General features: G+C 40.5%; 1 protein-coding gene across 2 annotated transcripts in view; it reads right to left on the bottom strand.

Moving 5' to 3' along the window:
• The window catches only part of STAM2 (signal transducing adaptor molecule 2), a 45,489-nt gene extending 34,661 nt beyond the window's left edge, over nucleotides 1-10,828 (bottom strand). For both annotated transcript variants that reach the window (XM_043894356.1, XM_043894357.1), the window contains exon 1: nucleotides 10,645-10,828. In XM_043894356.1, the coding sequence (XP_043750291.1) occupies nucleotides 10,645-10,684 (40 nt within the window). In that variant the 5' untranslated portion in view covers nucleotides 10,685-10,828. The remainder of the gene's footprint in view (nucleotides 1-10,644) is intronic.
• Between the last annotated feature and the right edge of the window lie 1,962 nt (nucleotides 10,829-12,790).

Below are 12,790 nucleotides of genomic sequence, written 5' to 3'. Positions count from 1 at the left end.
GTTTTAACAAGTAAGCTGTCAGTTTCTCTATGTAGAAACATTTTAAACATACTGAGTAAGAAAAATGCTAGATCAACTCTGGTTTATAAGGAAAGGATTAGATAGAGTGTCATGCTTAACTCCATTTACTACATCATCTAGTAAAACAATATAAACATTTGAGATTCTTGCTCTGGTGGAATACAGAAGAGTGACTGCTACTCTTTATTCATTTCACGTGTCAATGCCAACATTTTTGGGGATACTAAGAAAAGTTTAGAGAGTTGGGCAGACAGGAAGAAAGAAGAAAAAAAAATTTTTAAACCATTTACTGCCTTCTAATCTTCCAATGAACACTCAGGACTGATCTCCTTTAGGATGGATGGTTGGACTTCCTTGCAGTCCAAGGGACTCTCAAGAGTCTTCTCCAACACCACAGTTCAAAAGCATCAATTCTGCATTCAGCTTTCTTTATAGTCCAACTCTCACATCCATACATGGCTACTGGAAAAACCATAGCCTTGACTAGACCAACCTTTGTTGACAAAGTAATGTCTCTGCTTTTTAATATGCTGTCTAGGTTGGTCATAACTTTCCTTCCAAGAAGTAAGTGTCTTTTCATTTCATGACTGCAGTCACCATATGCAGTGATTTTGGAGCCCAGAAAAATAAAGTCAGCCACTGTTTCCACTGTTTCTCCATCTATTTGCCAAGATGTGGTGGGACCGAATGCCACGGTCTTAGTTTTCTGAATGTTGAGTTTTAAGCCAACACTTCACTCTCCTCTTTCACTTTCATCAAGAGGCTCTTTAGTTCTTCTTCACTTTCTGCCATAAGGGTGGTGTCATCTGCATATCTAAGCTTATTGATATTTCTCCCAGCAATCTTGATTCCAGCTTGTGCTTCATCCAGCCCAGTTGTTTCTCATGATGTACTCTGCATATAAGTGAAATAAGCAGGGTGACAATATACAGCCTTGACGTACTCCTTTTCCTATTTGGAACCAGTCTGTTGTTCCCTGTCCAGTTCTAACTGTTGCTTCCTGACCAACATACAGATTTCTCAAGAGGCAGGTCAGGTGGTCTGGTATTCCCATCTCTTTCAGAATTTTCCGCAGTTTATTGTGATCCACACAGTCAAAGGCTTTGGCATAGTCAATAAAGCAGAAATAGATATTTTTCTGGAATTTTCTTGCTTTTTCTATGATCCAAAGGATGCTGGCAATTTAGTCTCTGGTTCCTTTATCTTTTCTAAAACCAGCTTGAACATCTGGAAGTTCATGGTTCATGTATTGCTGAAGCCTGGCTTGGAGAATTTTGAGCATTACCTTACTAGCCTGTGAGATGAGTGCAATTGTGCAGTAGTTTGAGCATTCTTTGGCATTGCTTTTCTTTGGGATTGGAATGAAAACTGACCTTTTCCAGTTCTGTGGCCACTGCTGAGTTTTCTAAATTTGCTGGCATATTGAGGGCAGCACTTTCACAGCATCATCTTTTAGGATTTGAAATAGCTCAACTGGAATTCCATCACCTCCACTAGCTTTGTTTGTAGTGATGCTTCCTAAGGCCCACTTAACGTCACATTCCAGGATGCCTGGCTCTAGGTGAGTGATCACACCATTGTGATTATCTGGGTCATGAAGCTCTCTCTTGTACAGTTCTTCTGTGTATTCTTGCCACCTCTTCTTAATATCTTCTGCTTCTGTTAGGTCCCTACCATTTCTGTCCTTCATTGTGCCCATCTTTGCATGAAATGTTCCCTTGGTATCTAATTATCTTGAAGAGATCTCTGCCTCTGCCGCTGTTGCTAAATTGCTTCAGTCGTGTCCGACTCTGTGCGACCTCACAGACAGCAGCCCACCAGGCTCCTCTGTCCCTGGGATTTTCCAGGCAAGAATACTGGAATGGGTTGCCATTTCCTTCTCCAATGCATGAAAGTGAAAAGTGAAAGTAAAGTCACTCAGTCATGTCTGACTCTTAGCGACCCCATGGACTGTAGCCTACCAGGCTCCTCCGTCCATGGGATTCTTCAGGCAAGAATACTGGAGTGGGTTGCCATTTCCTTCTCCAGAAGAAATCTCTAGTCTTGCCCATTCTATTGTTTTCCTCTATTTCTCTGTACTCATCACCGAGGAAGGCTTTCTTATCACTCCTTGCTAGTCTTTGGAACTCTGCATTCAAATGGGTATATCTTTCCTTCTCTCCTTTGTTTTTCACTTTGCTTCTTTTCACAGCTATTTGTAAGGCCTCCTCATACACCCCTTTTGCTTTTTTGCATTCCTTTTTCTTAGGGATGGTCTTGATCCCTGTCTCCTGTACAATGTCACGAACCATCGTCCATGGTTCATCAGGCAGTCTGTCTATCAGACCTAGTCCCTCAAATCTATTTGTCACTTTTACTGTATAATCATAAGGGATTTGATTTAGGTCATACCTGAATGGTCTAGTGGTTTTCCCCACTTTCTTCAATTTACGTCTGAATCTGGCAATAAGGAGTTCATGATCTGAGCCACAGTCCGCTCCCAGTCTTGTTTTTGCTGACTGTATAGAGCTTCTCCATTTTTGGCTGCAAAGAATATAATCAGTCTGATTTCGGTGTTGACCATCTGGTAATGTCCATATGTAGTGTCTCCTCTTGTGTTGTTGGAAGAGGGTGTTTGCTATGACCAGTGCATTCTCTTGGCCAAACTCTATTAGCCTTTGCCCTGCTTCATTCTGTACTCGAAGGCCAAATTTGCCTGTTACTCCAGGTGTTTCTTGACTTCCTATTTTTGCATTCCAGCCCCCTATAATGAAAAGGACACCTTTTTTGGGTGTTAGTTCTAAAAGGTCTTGTAGGTCTTCATAAAATTGTTCAACTTCAGCTTCTTCAGCGTTACTGGTCAGGGCACAGACTTGGATTACCATGATACTGAATAGTTTGCCTTGGAAACAAACAGATATCATTCTGTCATTTTTGAGCTTGCACCCAAGTACAGCATTTCAGACTCTTTTGTTGACTATGATGGCTACTCCATTTCTTCTAAGGGATTCCTGCCCACAGTAGTAGATACAATGGTCATCTGAGTTAAATTCACCCATTCCAGTCCATTTTAGTTCGCTGATTCCTAGAATGTCAATGTTCACTCTTGCCATCTCCTGTTTGACCACTTCCAGTTTGCCTTGATTCATGGGCCTAACATTCCAGGTTCCCATGCAATATTGCTCTTTACAGCATCAGACTTTGCTTCTATCACCAGTCACATCCACAGCTGGGTGCTGTTTGCTTTGGCTCCGCCCCTTCATTCTTTCTGGAGTAATATCTCCACTGATCTCTAGTAGCATACTGGGCACCTACCCACCTGGGGAGTTCATCTTTCAGTGTCCTATCTTTTTGCCTTTTCATACCGTTCATGGGGTTCTCAAGGCAAGAATACTGAAGTGGTTTGCCCTTCCCTTCTCCAGTGGACCACATTTTGTCATACCCCTCTCTCAACTCCACAGAACAGTTATGCTCATTTCTACAAACACTCGGACATTAGGAAACAGGGCATAAGTATAAATGTAGTAAGTATAATTTCCATTTTAACTGCCTTACCTGAAAGCTTCATGTGGAAGACTTACTAATAGATGGGGAAAAGGAAAAATGAATCTCCAAAAGTAGCCACTAACTTGCCAAAACACGACCGATGGAGAATCAAAAGCAGTTAGGTTGGGCCAATGATGATTACTTGTCTTCTGCAGAATGAGGAAATCACTGGGCACATGTGGAACACACACATCACCCATTAAACACTGAAGACTCACCTTCTCTCTTCCCAGCTCTGAAACTTACACACGAGCTTAAGGCTGCTAGGTAGTTCCCCTCAGCTCTGACTGAAATCTGAAACCATGTTCTCATCTGTACAATGGAAATTAAAATGGCTGCCATGCTTAAAAGAGGAGTTGTGAAAATTAAGTGAAAAGAAAAATGGATGAAAAATAGGTATTTCAAAAAAGAGGATATTAACTTAGTGACTATATTAAAGATCAAGCACATAAATACATATTAAAGCCACAATGAGATGCCATTAGAATGGCTAAAATTCTCAAAACTACACCACTATGTACCAGCATAATTTTGACATGAAAATGAAGTAATATGAGCCAAAACTAAGTAGGTGGCAGCTTCAAAATGTCAATAGTTTTCAGTGGGCAAAGTCTTGATATCTGTCACATTGAACTTAGGTTCAATCCCTATACTAAATACTAACAGTCACTAACAAGTAAAGTTACAGACAAACAAAGCAATAATGTTAAAAAAAAAATTCTTTCCTCTCAACCCTCCATGTTAAGTTGTAGTATGTTGTATATTCACCTGTAGAAAAATCCCCCTCTTGCCCTCTTACTTAACTTTAAAATTGAGTCTTGAATAACATGGGTTTGAACTGCACAGATCCATGTAATATGCAAATTTTTTTCTAATAACTATAAAAAAATTTTTAGAGGTTTATAACAATGTGAAAAAGCTTGGAAACAAATCGGTCAGCCTAGAAATATTTTAAAGATTAAGAAAAAGGCGTGTCATGAATGTGTAAGATATATGTAGATATACGTATAACATCCAAAACATATTAGTAGACTGTGTTATCGGTAAGGCTTCCTATCAACAGTAGGTTATTAGTAGTTAAGTTTTGGGGGAAGTCAAAAGTTAATACATAGAGTTTTAACTGTGCAGGGGGGTTGACAACCCTAACCCCCTGAGTCATTCAAGGTCAACTATAAATCTAAGTAAGCTTAGAACTAAATTTTAGTATCAGGAAACAAAAATTTTATTATTAGCCATCAATATCATCAGTTCATATAAATCAAGAATAAACTACAATGTCTTCTCAAATCCTAAAAGAACATAAATTTCCTTTTATGATTTTACTAATCTAATAATAAACCCATAAAAAAAAAAAAAAGGCCCAAAACAGATATGACTAGCAAAATGAAGAAAAACAAGACACAGGCCTGACCCTACCACACCTATAAAAGCCACTGACATAGGAACAGAATGTGGTATTGGTACAGGATAAAGAGAACAGTGAACAAAAAGCAGACACAGGCCTCATGCAGGGGAAGGGATTTACTATGTAGGAGAAAGTGCTCCAAACCAGTAGGGGAAGGATAGACAGTTCAACAATGGTGATTAAACAATTGATTACTGTCTATTGTGAATTGACTGTCCCATCAGATCCCTCCTTAGAGCTTGCATAAAGACCAAGTCCAGATGGATTAAAGACCTAACTACAAAAATCAAAATTCCAATAAAATTTTCACAAGAAAACATGACAACATTCTAATAGACTCAGAGAAGAGAGAAAGCTTTTCTAGAACAAGAAAAATAAAAGCAAGGGAGAAAGACAGTATTACTAAATAAAAACTTCTTTTTTTTTAACAGTAAAAGGTATTAGAAACAAAAAGAAGCAACAGACTGGGATATATATTTGCAATTCACATAAACAATGAAAGATTAGTAGAGGATGCATGTGGAATGCTAAAACTCAGTAAGAAAATAATCCAACAGAATAAGTATGTGAAAGTAATGAGCAGATGTGTATGTGAGCTAAGTCACTTCAGTCGTGTCCAATTCTTTGAGATCCTATGGACGGCAGCCTGCCAGGCTTCTCTGTCCATGCAATTCTCCAGACAAGAATACTAGAATAGGTTGCCATGCCCTCCTCCGGGGATCTTCCCTACCCAGGGATCGAACCCCTATCTTCTGTGGCTCCTGCATTGGTGGATTCTTTACTGCTGAGCCACCAGGGAAGCCCAATTTTTACAAACAGGAAAGCGACTGACCAAAACACATGAAAAGATGTTCAACTGCAATGAAACTGAAATGAATTGAAAACAATGCCCTATTTCACACCCATCAAATTGGCATAAATTTTAAAATGTGACAATACCCAGTGTTATAGAGAATACGGAACAGGGGCTTGACTTCCACTGATGGTGGGAGTAAAATGCTCCACAAAACACATGAAAGAACAATTCAGTATTATTTAAGATTTTGCAACATTGCACTATATACATTTTTAATAAAGAATTCCTCTTCAAGATACAATCCCTGTAGAATCTCTCACTCTTACGAACAAGAAAATATGGATAAGAATTCTCACTGCAGTGTTGTCTGTAACAGCAGAAAAACTTCATGTTCATTAACAGGATAATGAGTTAAAAAACGTGGAATATTGCATAGCTTTTAAAATTAATGAACTAGTGCTACAAACATCAATATGGATAACTCTCCCAAAAAGTGCTAAATGACAAGCTGCAAATGACTACAAAGAGTATTATTTTTATGAAGTTTAAAAACATGTAAAACAATACATATATTTACATGTTTAGTATACATTATAAGATAGTTTTTAAAAATCTTTTTAAAGAGTGTTTACTGTAAGAAGAGAGGAAAAAGAATAGTGTCAAGTAGCTACTAAATATAGGTAATAATTCCCATTGTATCTTGAATATTTTCCTAAGAAAACAAGAATAAAGTGTGACAAATATTAGGATTTGACAGAGGTGATGGATAGGAATAGAAGTTTACATTATATTCTGTGCTTTATGCTAAAAATATATTTCATCATTTAAAAAACTACAAATATTTATCAATTATAATTTGTAACTACTTTAATTAGGACTAGGTATTAGAATTTTGGAGAAGGAAATGGCAACACACTTCAGTACTCTTGCCTGGAAAATCCCATGGACAGAGGAACCTGGTAGGCTACAGCCCGTGTGGTCACAAAGAGTCGGACACAACTGAGCGACTTTACTTACTTACTTATTAGGATGTTTGGTACCATGTGAGCAAAAGAAAGTATAGGGGGAAAAAACTGATGGTCATGGCTACCATGCTCACCTATAATAAAAAATTTTTTTAATTTTAACTTTTTACAAAGATTATAACCACTCCATGTGTTCAAGAATTGCCTTAACTACATAAATGTAATCAATTTAAACATATAAAGTAAATTTGTATTATCATAGAGCTACCAATATCTATTTTTATATTAGGGTTTCCTGTAAAATTTCATTGGAGAAAAAAATTCCATGCAGAAAATCCTAGGCCACCTCACTGTCAAGTTATTTGAACACAACACAAGCCAAAGACACAGCAATGTATACATTCAAATTTTACTTGAAGAAGTCTCCTTTTAAGATACAGTTCATACTTCAATCCACTGTGTCTGAAGAGTTTTTATAGAGGCAGAGTTTAAGCTCAGCTTTGCGGAACACAATTAACTATATCTCTTAAGGAAGGAGATACCAAGAGTTGTTGGAAAAGAGCAGAGCAAAAATCTATCAGTGAACGGTAAATGGCATAGAGGTAGAGACTGGCAAGAAAGACTGCCTGACTTGAGTAATGAGAAAAAAAGATATGCAAATAAGAACTGGAGTTAGGGAGGAGAACAGTCATGACTCGGGAACCAATGTCATGAGACTGGAAAAAACTGATAGACAATATAAGGAAATGACAGCAGTCCTTTTAACACTATCACTAAATCTTGCTGTTGTTGACTGTATCCCTCATGTTTTACTTTCTCCTTGGAATCCCGTAAAAAGGTTGTCCTAACCAGGCTCCACCTCAGGAAACCTACACTCCCCCTTCAAGAGAAGACTCAGGGCTGGGGTGAGCGGAGGGATATGTGTGGATATTTTCTCTTTTTTTCTCAGCACAGCTTCAGAGGAATTTCATTCAACAAAACAAACAATAAATCCAGATTAGAAGAATTCCAATAAATATTTAAAGAGCTCTAATGCTACCATACCTAGCATATCCTTCAGGATTTATAGGTTCTGACTTCAAGATAAAAACGGGAACTTGCCAGAGCTTCTTACCTCCTAGACTTTGACCTGCTTCCATCTGACAAGTCAAATACCATCAACTCATGATTGCCTTCTTAGACATCTTGACTAGCTACAGCCTTTTGCCTCAAGCAAAGGATTTCTTCTCCACATGAATGATATCTGAAAGACTGTGCACGCTCTGATGAGACTGCACCAACCAAAGGAAGGTAGTTTCAACTTTCAGGTAATTATAAAATGACCACATCATACACAGGGTAAAAGGTGGTTACTCCCTGCAGGTTAAGTTCGGTCAGGAAAGTAGGGAGAGAGAGAGGCCAGTGTCAACACCTGTACAGATACAGTGTATGCCTGGAGGTCCTTGTCTTCTTTTCAGGGAAAATGACTGTTGTAAATAGAGGAAAAATATAAAGCATTGCCTGTATTTCTAGTATTGTATTTTTCACATTATATTACAATTTTCTTTTTAAATTTTTATTTCTTTTTCGCTGCTCTGGGTCTCCCGTTGCTGTTTGTGGGCTTTCTCTAGAGGTGGAGAGTGGGGGCTACGCTTCCTTGTGGTGCATGGGCTTCTCATTTGTGGTGGCTTCTCTTGTTGCAGACATTGCAGCTAGCGGGCTCTAGAGCACAAGCTCACTAGTTGTGGCACACAGGATGAGCTGCTCCATCACACGTGGAACCTTCCTGAACCAGAGGTCAAACCTGTGTCTCCTGCATTTGCAGTCAGATTCTTATCCACCAGGGAAGTCCCTACAATTATCTTTTTATATGCGTATGAGTCCACCATTAGAAAGAGAGTTGCTTGAGGGAACACAAATCTGTTTATTAAATCTGTGTCCCCAGACTTAACACAATTTCTGATGCACAGTAATCACTCAATGTCTATTTGTTAAATAAAAGGTAAACAAAGCAATGACAAAAAAGAAACAATGGTAATAAAAATCTGGCTGAATCCAAGAGAGCAGGTGAAAAGGACAATTATATTGCAAAGGAACATTCCTGTGGACATCTCAAGTTAAATAATGACTTGCTTGCTGTATTACTTTAAATTCAAATTAAAGAAGGCTTTACGCTTTCAAAAAGCAATATATAATTTTCCTTCTATGATAGAGATATAAAGTCAATTTGAAATCCTAAGTCATACCATTTTCTTTATTAATTCCAACCACTTGCCTAAAAGAAGTTTACAATCAAGCTTTCTATTTTATTTTTAAATTGTCTTTTGGATACTGACTTCCAGTCAGTCATACTTAAGTCAACAAATAAGTACCTGAAGCTTTGGCTGATGGCACTGCCCATTAAATAATCTATACATGGTTTTGTTCTGTTTTGTTTCTTTGTCTGAAGAGCAGTGCTTCTTTTACTATAGCAGTACTAAACTGTGATCTACAAAACCATGTTGGAACCTCAGGAGCCACTGAGGAGGAGGTTTAGAAAAGCAACTAGGCTTACTTTCACTAGAGAAGTTTTCAACCAGAAAACAATAGGCTTCCAGGAAAAATCTCCCTTGAAGAGTTCCACAGTTTTTAAATTTGAAAATCATTTGTCTTATTCTAGTTTGCTTTTTTTTTTTTTAAACTGTGACAAAACAAAAGTCTTCACAACAACAATAAAAACTGCAGGTCTCACTGCAAGGAATAAGACATCATTAGGTGTTTCAAAGGCAGAGGCTGTGAGCCTCAATGTGATGCTTCCGAGATTTACACCAGTCACCAATGTTAAACTACCAAGAAAAAAGCTGAATGAAATTATGGAAATACATATTTGAAAACTAAAAGAGTCAAAATATATAAAATTTTCTAGCTCTCTGGAAATAGAAAATACTTATTAGACTTTTGAACAGACACTTTTGGAATCACAAACCAAAATAGGGCACTTTCTAGACTTTTCCCATAATCAGAAAATTGTAACTATGAAACAGGTGCAATATTCTGTGATGTGCAGTATTCAGTATGACTGGCAATTTTCAGCCATGCGTTTCATTACACTAAATCCTAAAACTCTACCTACAGTTAACTGCTGCTACAAAAATATCAATATTTACTTTAGTCAGCTTCAGTTACTGCTTTTCTAATGCCACAAGAAAGTTCTCATACCAAGCCCATCTTTTTCTCACTCCATAATCACTGAAAACCCCTCAACCAGTAAAACATCAAGTGTTCTGGATACTTCCGAAATCTTGGCGGTTTCTTTTTCATAACCTAGTATCTCGCTCCATAATCACTTAAGACTCCTCAACAAGTAAAGCATCAGGTGTTTTGGACTGTTTTGAAATCTTCGGGTTTTCCTCTTCATAACGTAAGACAGAACACCTTATAGCACTTGCGCCATAACACTTCCAACTACCGTAAATAGTTGCTATCACGGCTCGGACGCATCTGGATATAAGCGAGGTAAAACAGGTTCCTTCTACTGGACGGGAACAAGTTTAAGTCTCTAAGTGCTGAGTGCCCTACACAACAGCGTCTGCTGCACCATTTCCTAAGCACGGGGCAGAAAACTGGAGGGCCGGGGGACACAAGACTTAACCAGCTCTAGTGGGACCTGAAAGTTTGTGTCATCAACTCCGCAATTGCTCAATTAGTGAAGTCTCCAGAGAGCCCCAGGCTCCTCCCTATTCCTGAGTCTGCCGAGGGGAATGGTCCTTTTTCGAGGTCCCCAACCTCAGGTGGGCTGGAAGCACGCCCCAGGCCGCTGGGGACGCGTCGAGGTTGCCCACCCTCTCAAAAAAATCCTGGCTGCCTCTGAGCGACGGCGCCGCCCCCTTTGCTAGGCTTTCCAGTTCCCAGAGTCGCCACCGCCCACTTTCTAGCACAAGAAACAGCGGCCCTGGGCCGGCCCCAGCACTTACCCACATCTTGCTCGAAGGGGTTGGCGGTGAACAGAGGCATCTCGCCTGCGCCCGAGCCCTCGTCGCTGCGATCGCGCAGAGGCTCGGCAGCTGCTCGGGGCTGGAGGACCCGCGGCTGCGGCTTCCTAGACGTCTAGCTCGGCCCCGACCACGTCCCGGCACTTCCGCCACCTCACCTGCCCGGCTCCCGCCTGATGGGCCAGCTCCCGGCCAGCGCTCCGCCCTCAACGCTCCTTCTGGGGAGAGGTCCCGTCAGCCGCGCGCATCTTCTCAACGCCCCTGTGTCCGACGCCCGCAGGGAGGAGGCAGCAGGCCTGGTCCGAAGTTCCAATAGGGGTCAGGCGGTCGCCGCGGCCACCTGTCCATGGCTAGGACCCGAAGCCACGGAGCCGGGGACCTTCGGGGCCGGAAGTCGTCGCGCCTGGGACTGGTCGAAGCCAGAGGCCCGGAAGTTGCACTGCCCGCGGCAGCTTTTCTTGGGGTTAGGGTCGTCTTGGGTTCTCCGTCTAGGGCTGCGGGTTCAGACGACCAAGCTCTCTCCAAATTGGTTCCTTTCTAAGCTGTGGTGCCACACGGCCTTGAGGCCGCGGCTGCGTTCGCGTCACAGTCCCGTTGCCTTGGAAACGGAAGGAGCCTTGGTAGCCTGAGAGTCGGCGAAGGGTTTGGCTCCGCCCATGGCGCTTGCAGGGTGACACTCTCCTCCGGCGCCTAAACTCCGCGGGAATAACCACCCTAGAAGCAGCGGCCGAAGTAACAATGGCTCTGTGCCGACTCCTCTCTTTTCGCTTTCCATCGTGATCTCGCTATATAGAATACTGCTGGACTCAATTCAGTTCAGTCACTCAGTCATGTCCGACTCTGCTACCCCATGAACTGCAGCACGCCAGGCTTCCCTGTCCATCACCAACTCCCGGAGTTTACTCAAACTCATGTCGATGGAGTCGGTGATGCCATCGAATCATCTCTTGCTCTATCGTCCCTTTCTCCTGCCTTCAATCTTTCCCAGCATCAAGGTCTTTTCCAGTGAGTCAGTTCTTCTCATCAGGTGGTCAAAGTATTGGAGTTTCAACTTCAGCATCAGTCCTTCCAGTGAATATTCAGGACTGATTTCCTTTAGGATGGACTGGTTGGAACTCCTTGCAGTTCTAGGGACTCTCAAGAGTCTTCTCCAACACCACAGTTCAAAATAATATAATATATTAGGGCCAATAAATTCTTAATATATAAAAAAAATTCCTAGTATGTCTTGGGACTTCCCCGGTGGCTCAGCGGTTAAGAACCCGCCTGGAATACGGGAGAAACGTGCGTTCCATCCCTGGGTTGGGAAAATCCTCTGGAGGAGGAAATGGCAATTCACTTCAGTATTCTGGGAGATATCATGAACAGAGGAGCCTAACAAGATATAGTCCTTGGGGTCTCAGAGTTGGAAAGGACTGAGAAACTAAACAATATAAACAACAGTATATTATTCATTTGCTATGTTTTCTCTCTCTTTAGAATATAAACTCCATGATTATTTTTGTTCCCTGCTGTATTCCCAGCATTTAAAACAGTGTCCAGCACCTAATAAATACCTTTCAAATGCAACTAGACAGTACTTGACAACTACCAGTAAAGCCATTAGTTGAAGTGTGGACCCTAGTAGAGCTTCCAACTTATCAATGATTATTTTTTTAATCCTAAAAATGACTTTAACATTTTAACAGTGGGCCAAACAAAACCATTTTACAACCTCTGGTATAAAGATTTGAAACAGATGAGAGAACCCTTATACATGACATAGTTCAGAAAAGTGGCTGCATTTTGTATCATAAAGATAGGTTAACAAATAAGGAGAAAACATTTGCAGGTGAAGAGAAGCGGATTTAAAAAAAAAAATTGAACCTAGAATGTTCAAAATATATCTGGAGATTTTCTAGGTGGATTTGTCTGGGATTAAGACAGTGATGGAATGGAAAATGAGGCTAGATAGACATAAGAGGAAACAGATAGGAAAGAGCCTTAAGGAACAAGTTAAAAATTTTTAATTTTATCACTCAAGGCACTAGATAATCAACCTTTTAAAGATTTTGAGCAGCAGAGGAGTACACAAAAAAGTTTCCAGATACTAATCTGACAGCAGTGTGCATGATATACATTAAGAAGC

This window comes from Cervus elaphus, chromosome 33, assembly GCF_910594005.1.
Source record: "Cervus elaphus chromosome 33, mCerEla1.1, whole genome shotgun sequence".
Taxonomy (NCBI): Eukaryota; Metazoa; Chordata; class Mammalia; order Artiodactyla; family Cervidae; genus Cervus; species Cervus elaphus.
Note: the sequence above shows the minus strand (reverse complement) of the source record. Positions and strands in the feature narration are given on the sequence as shown.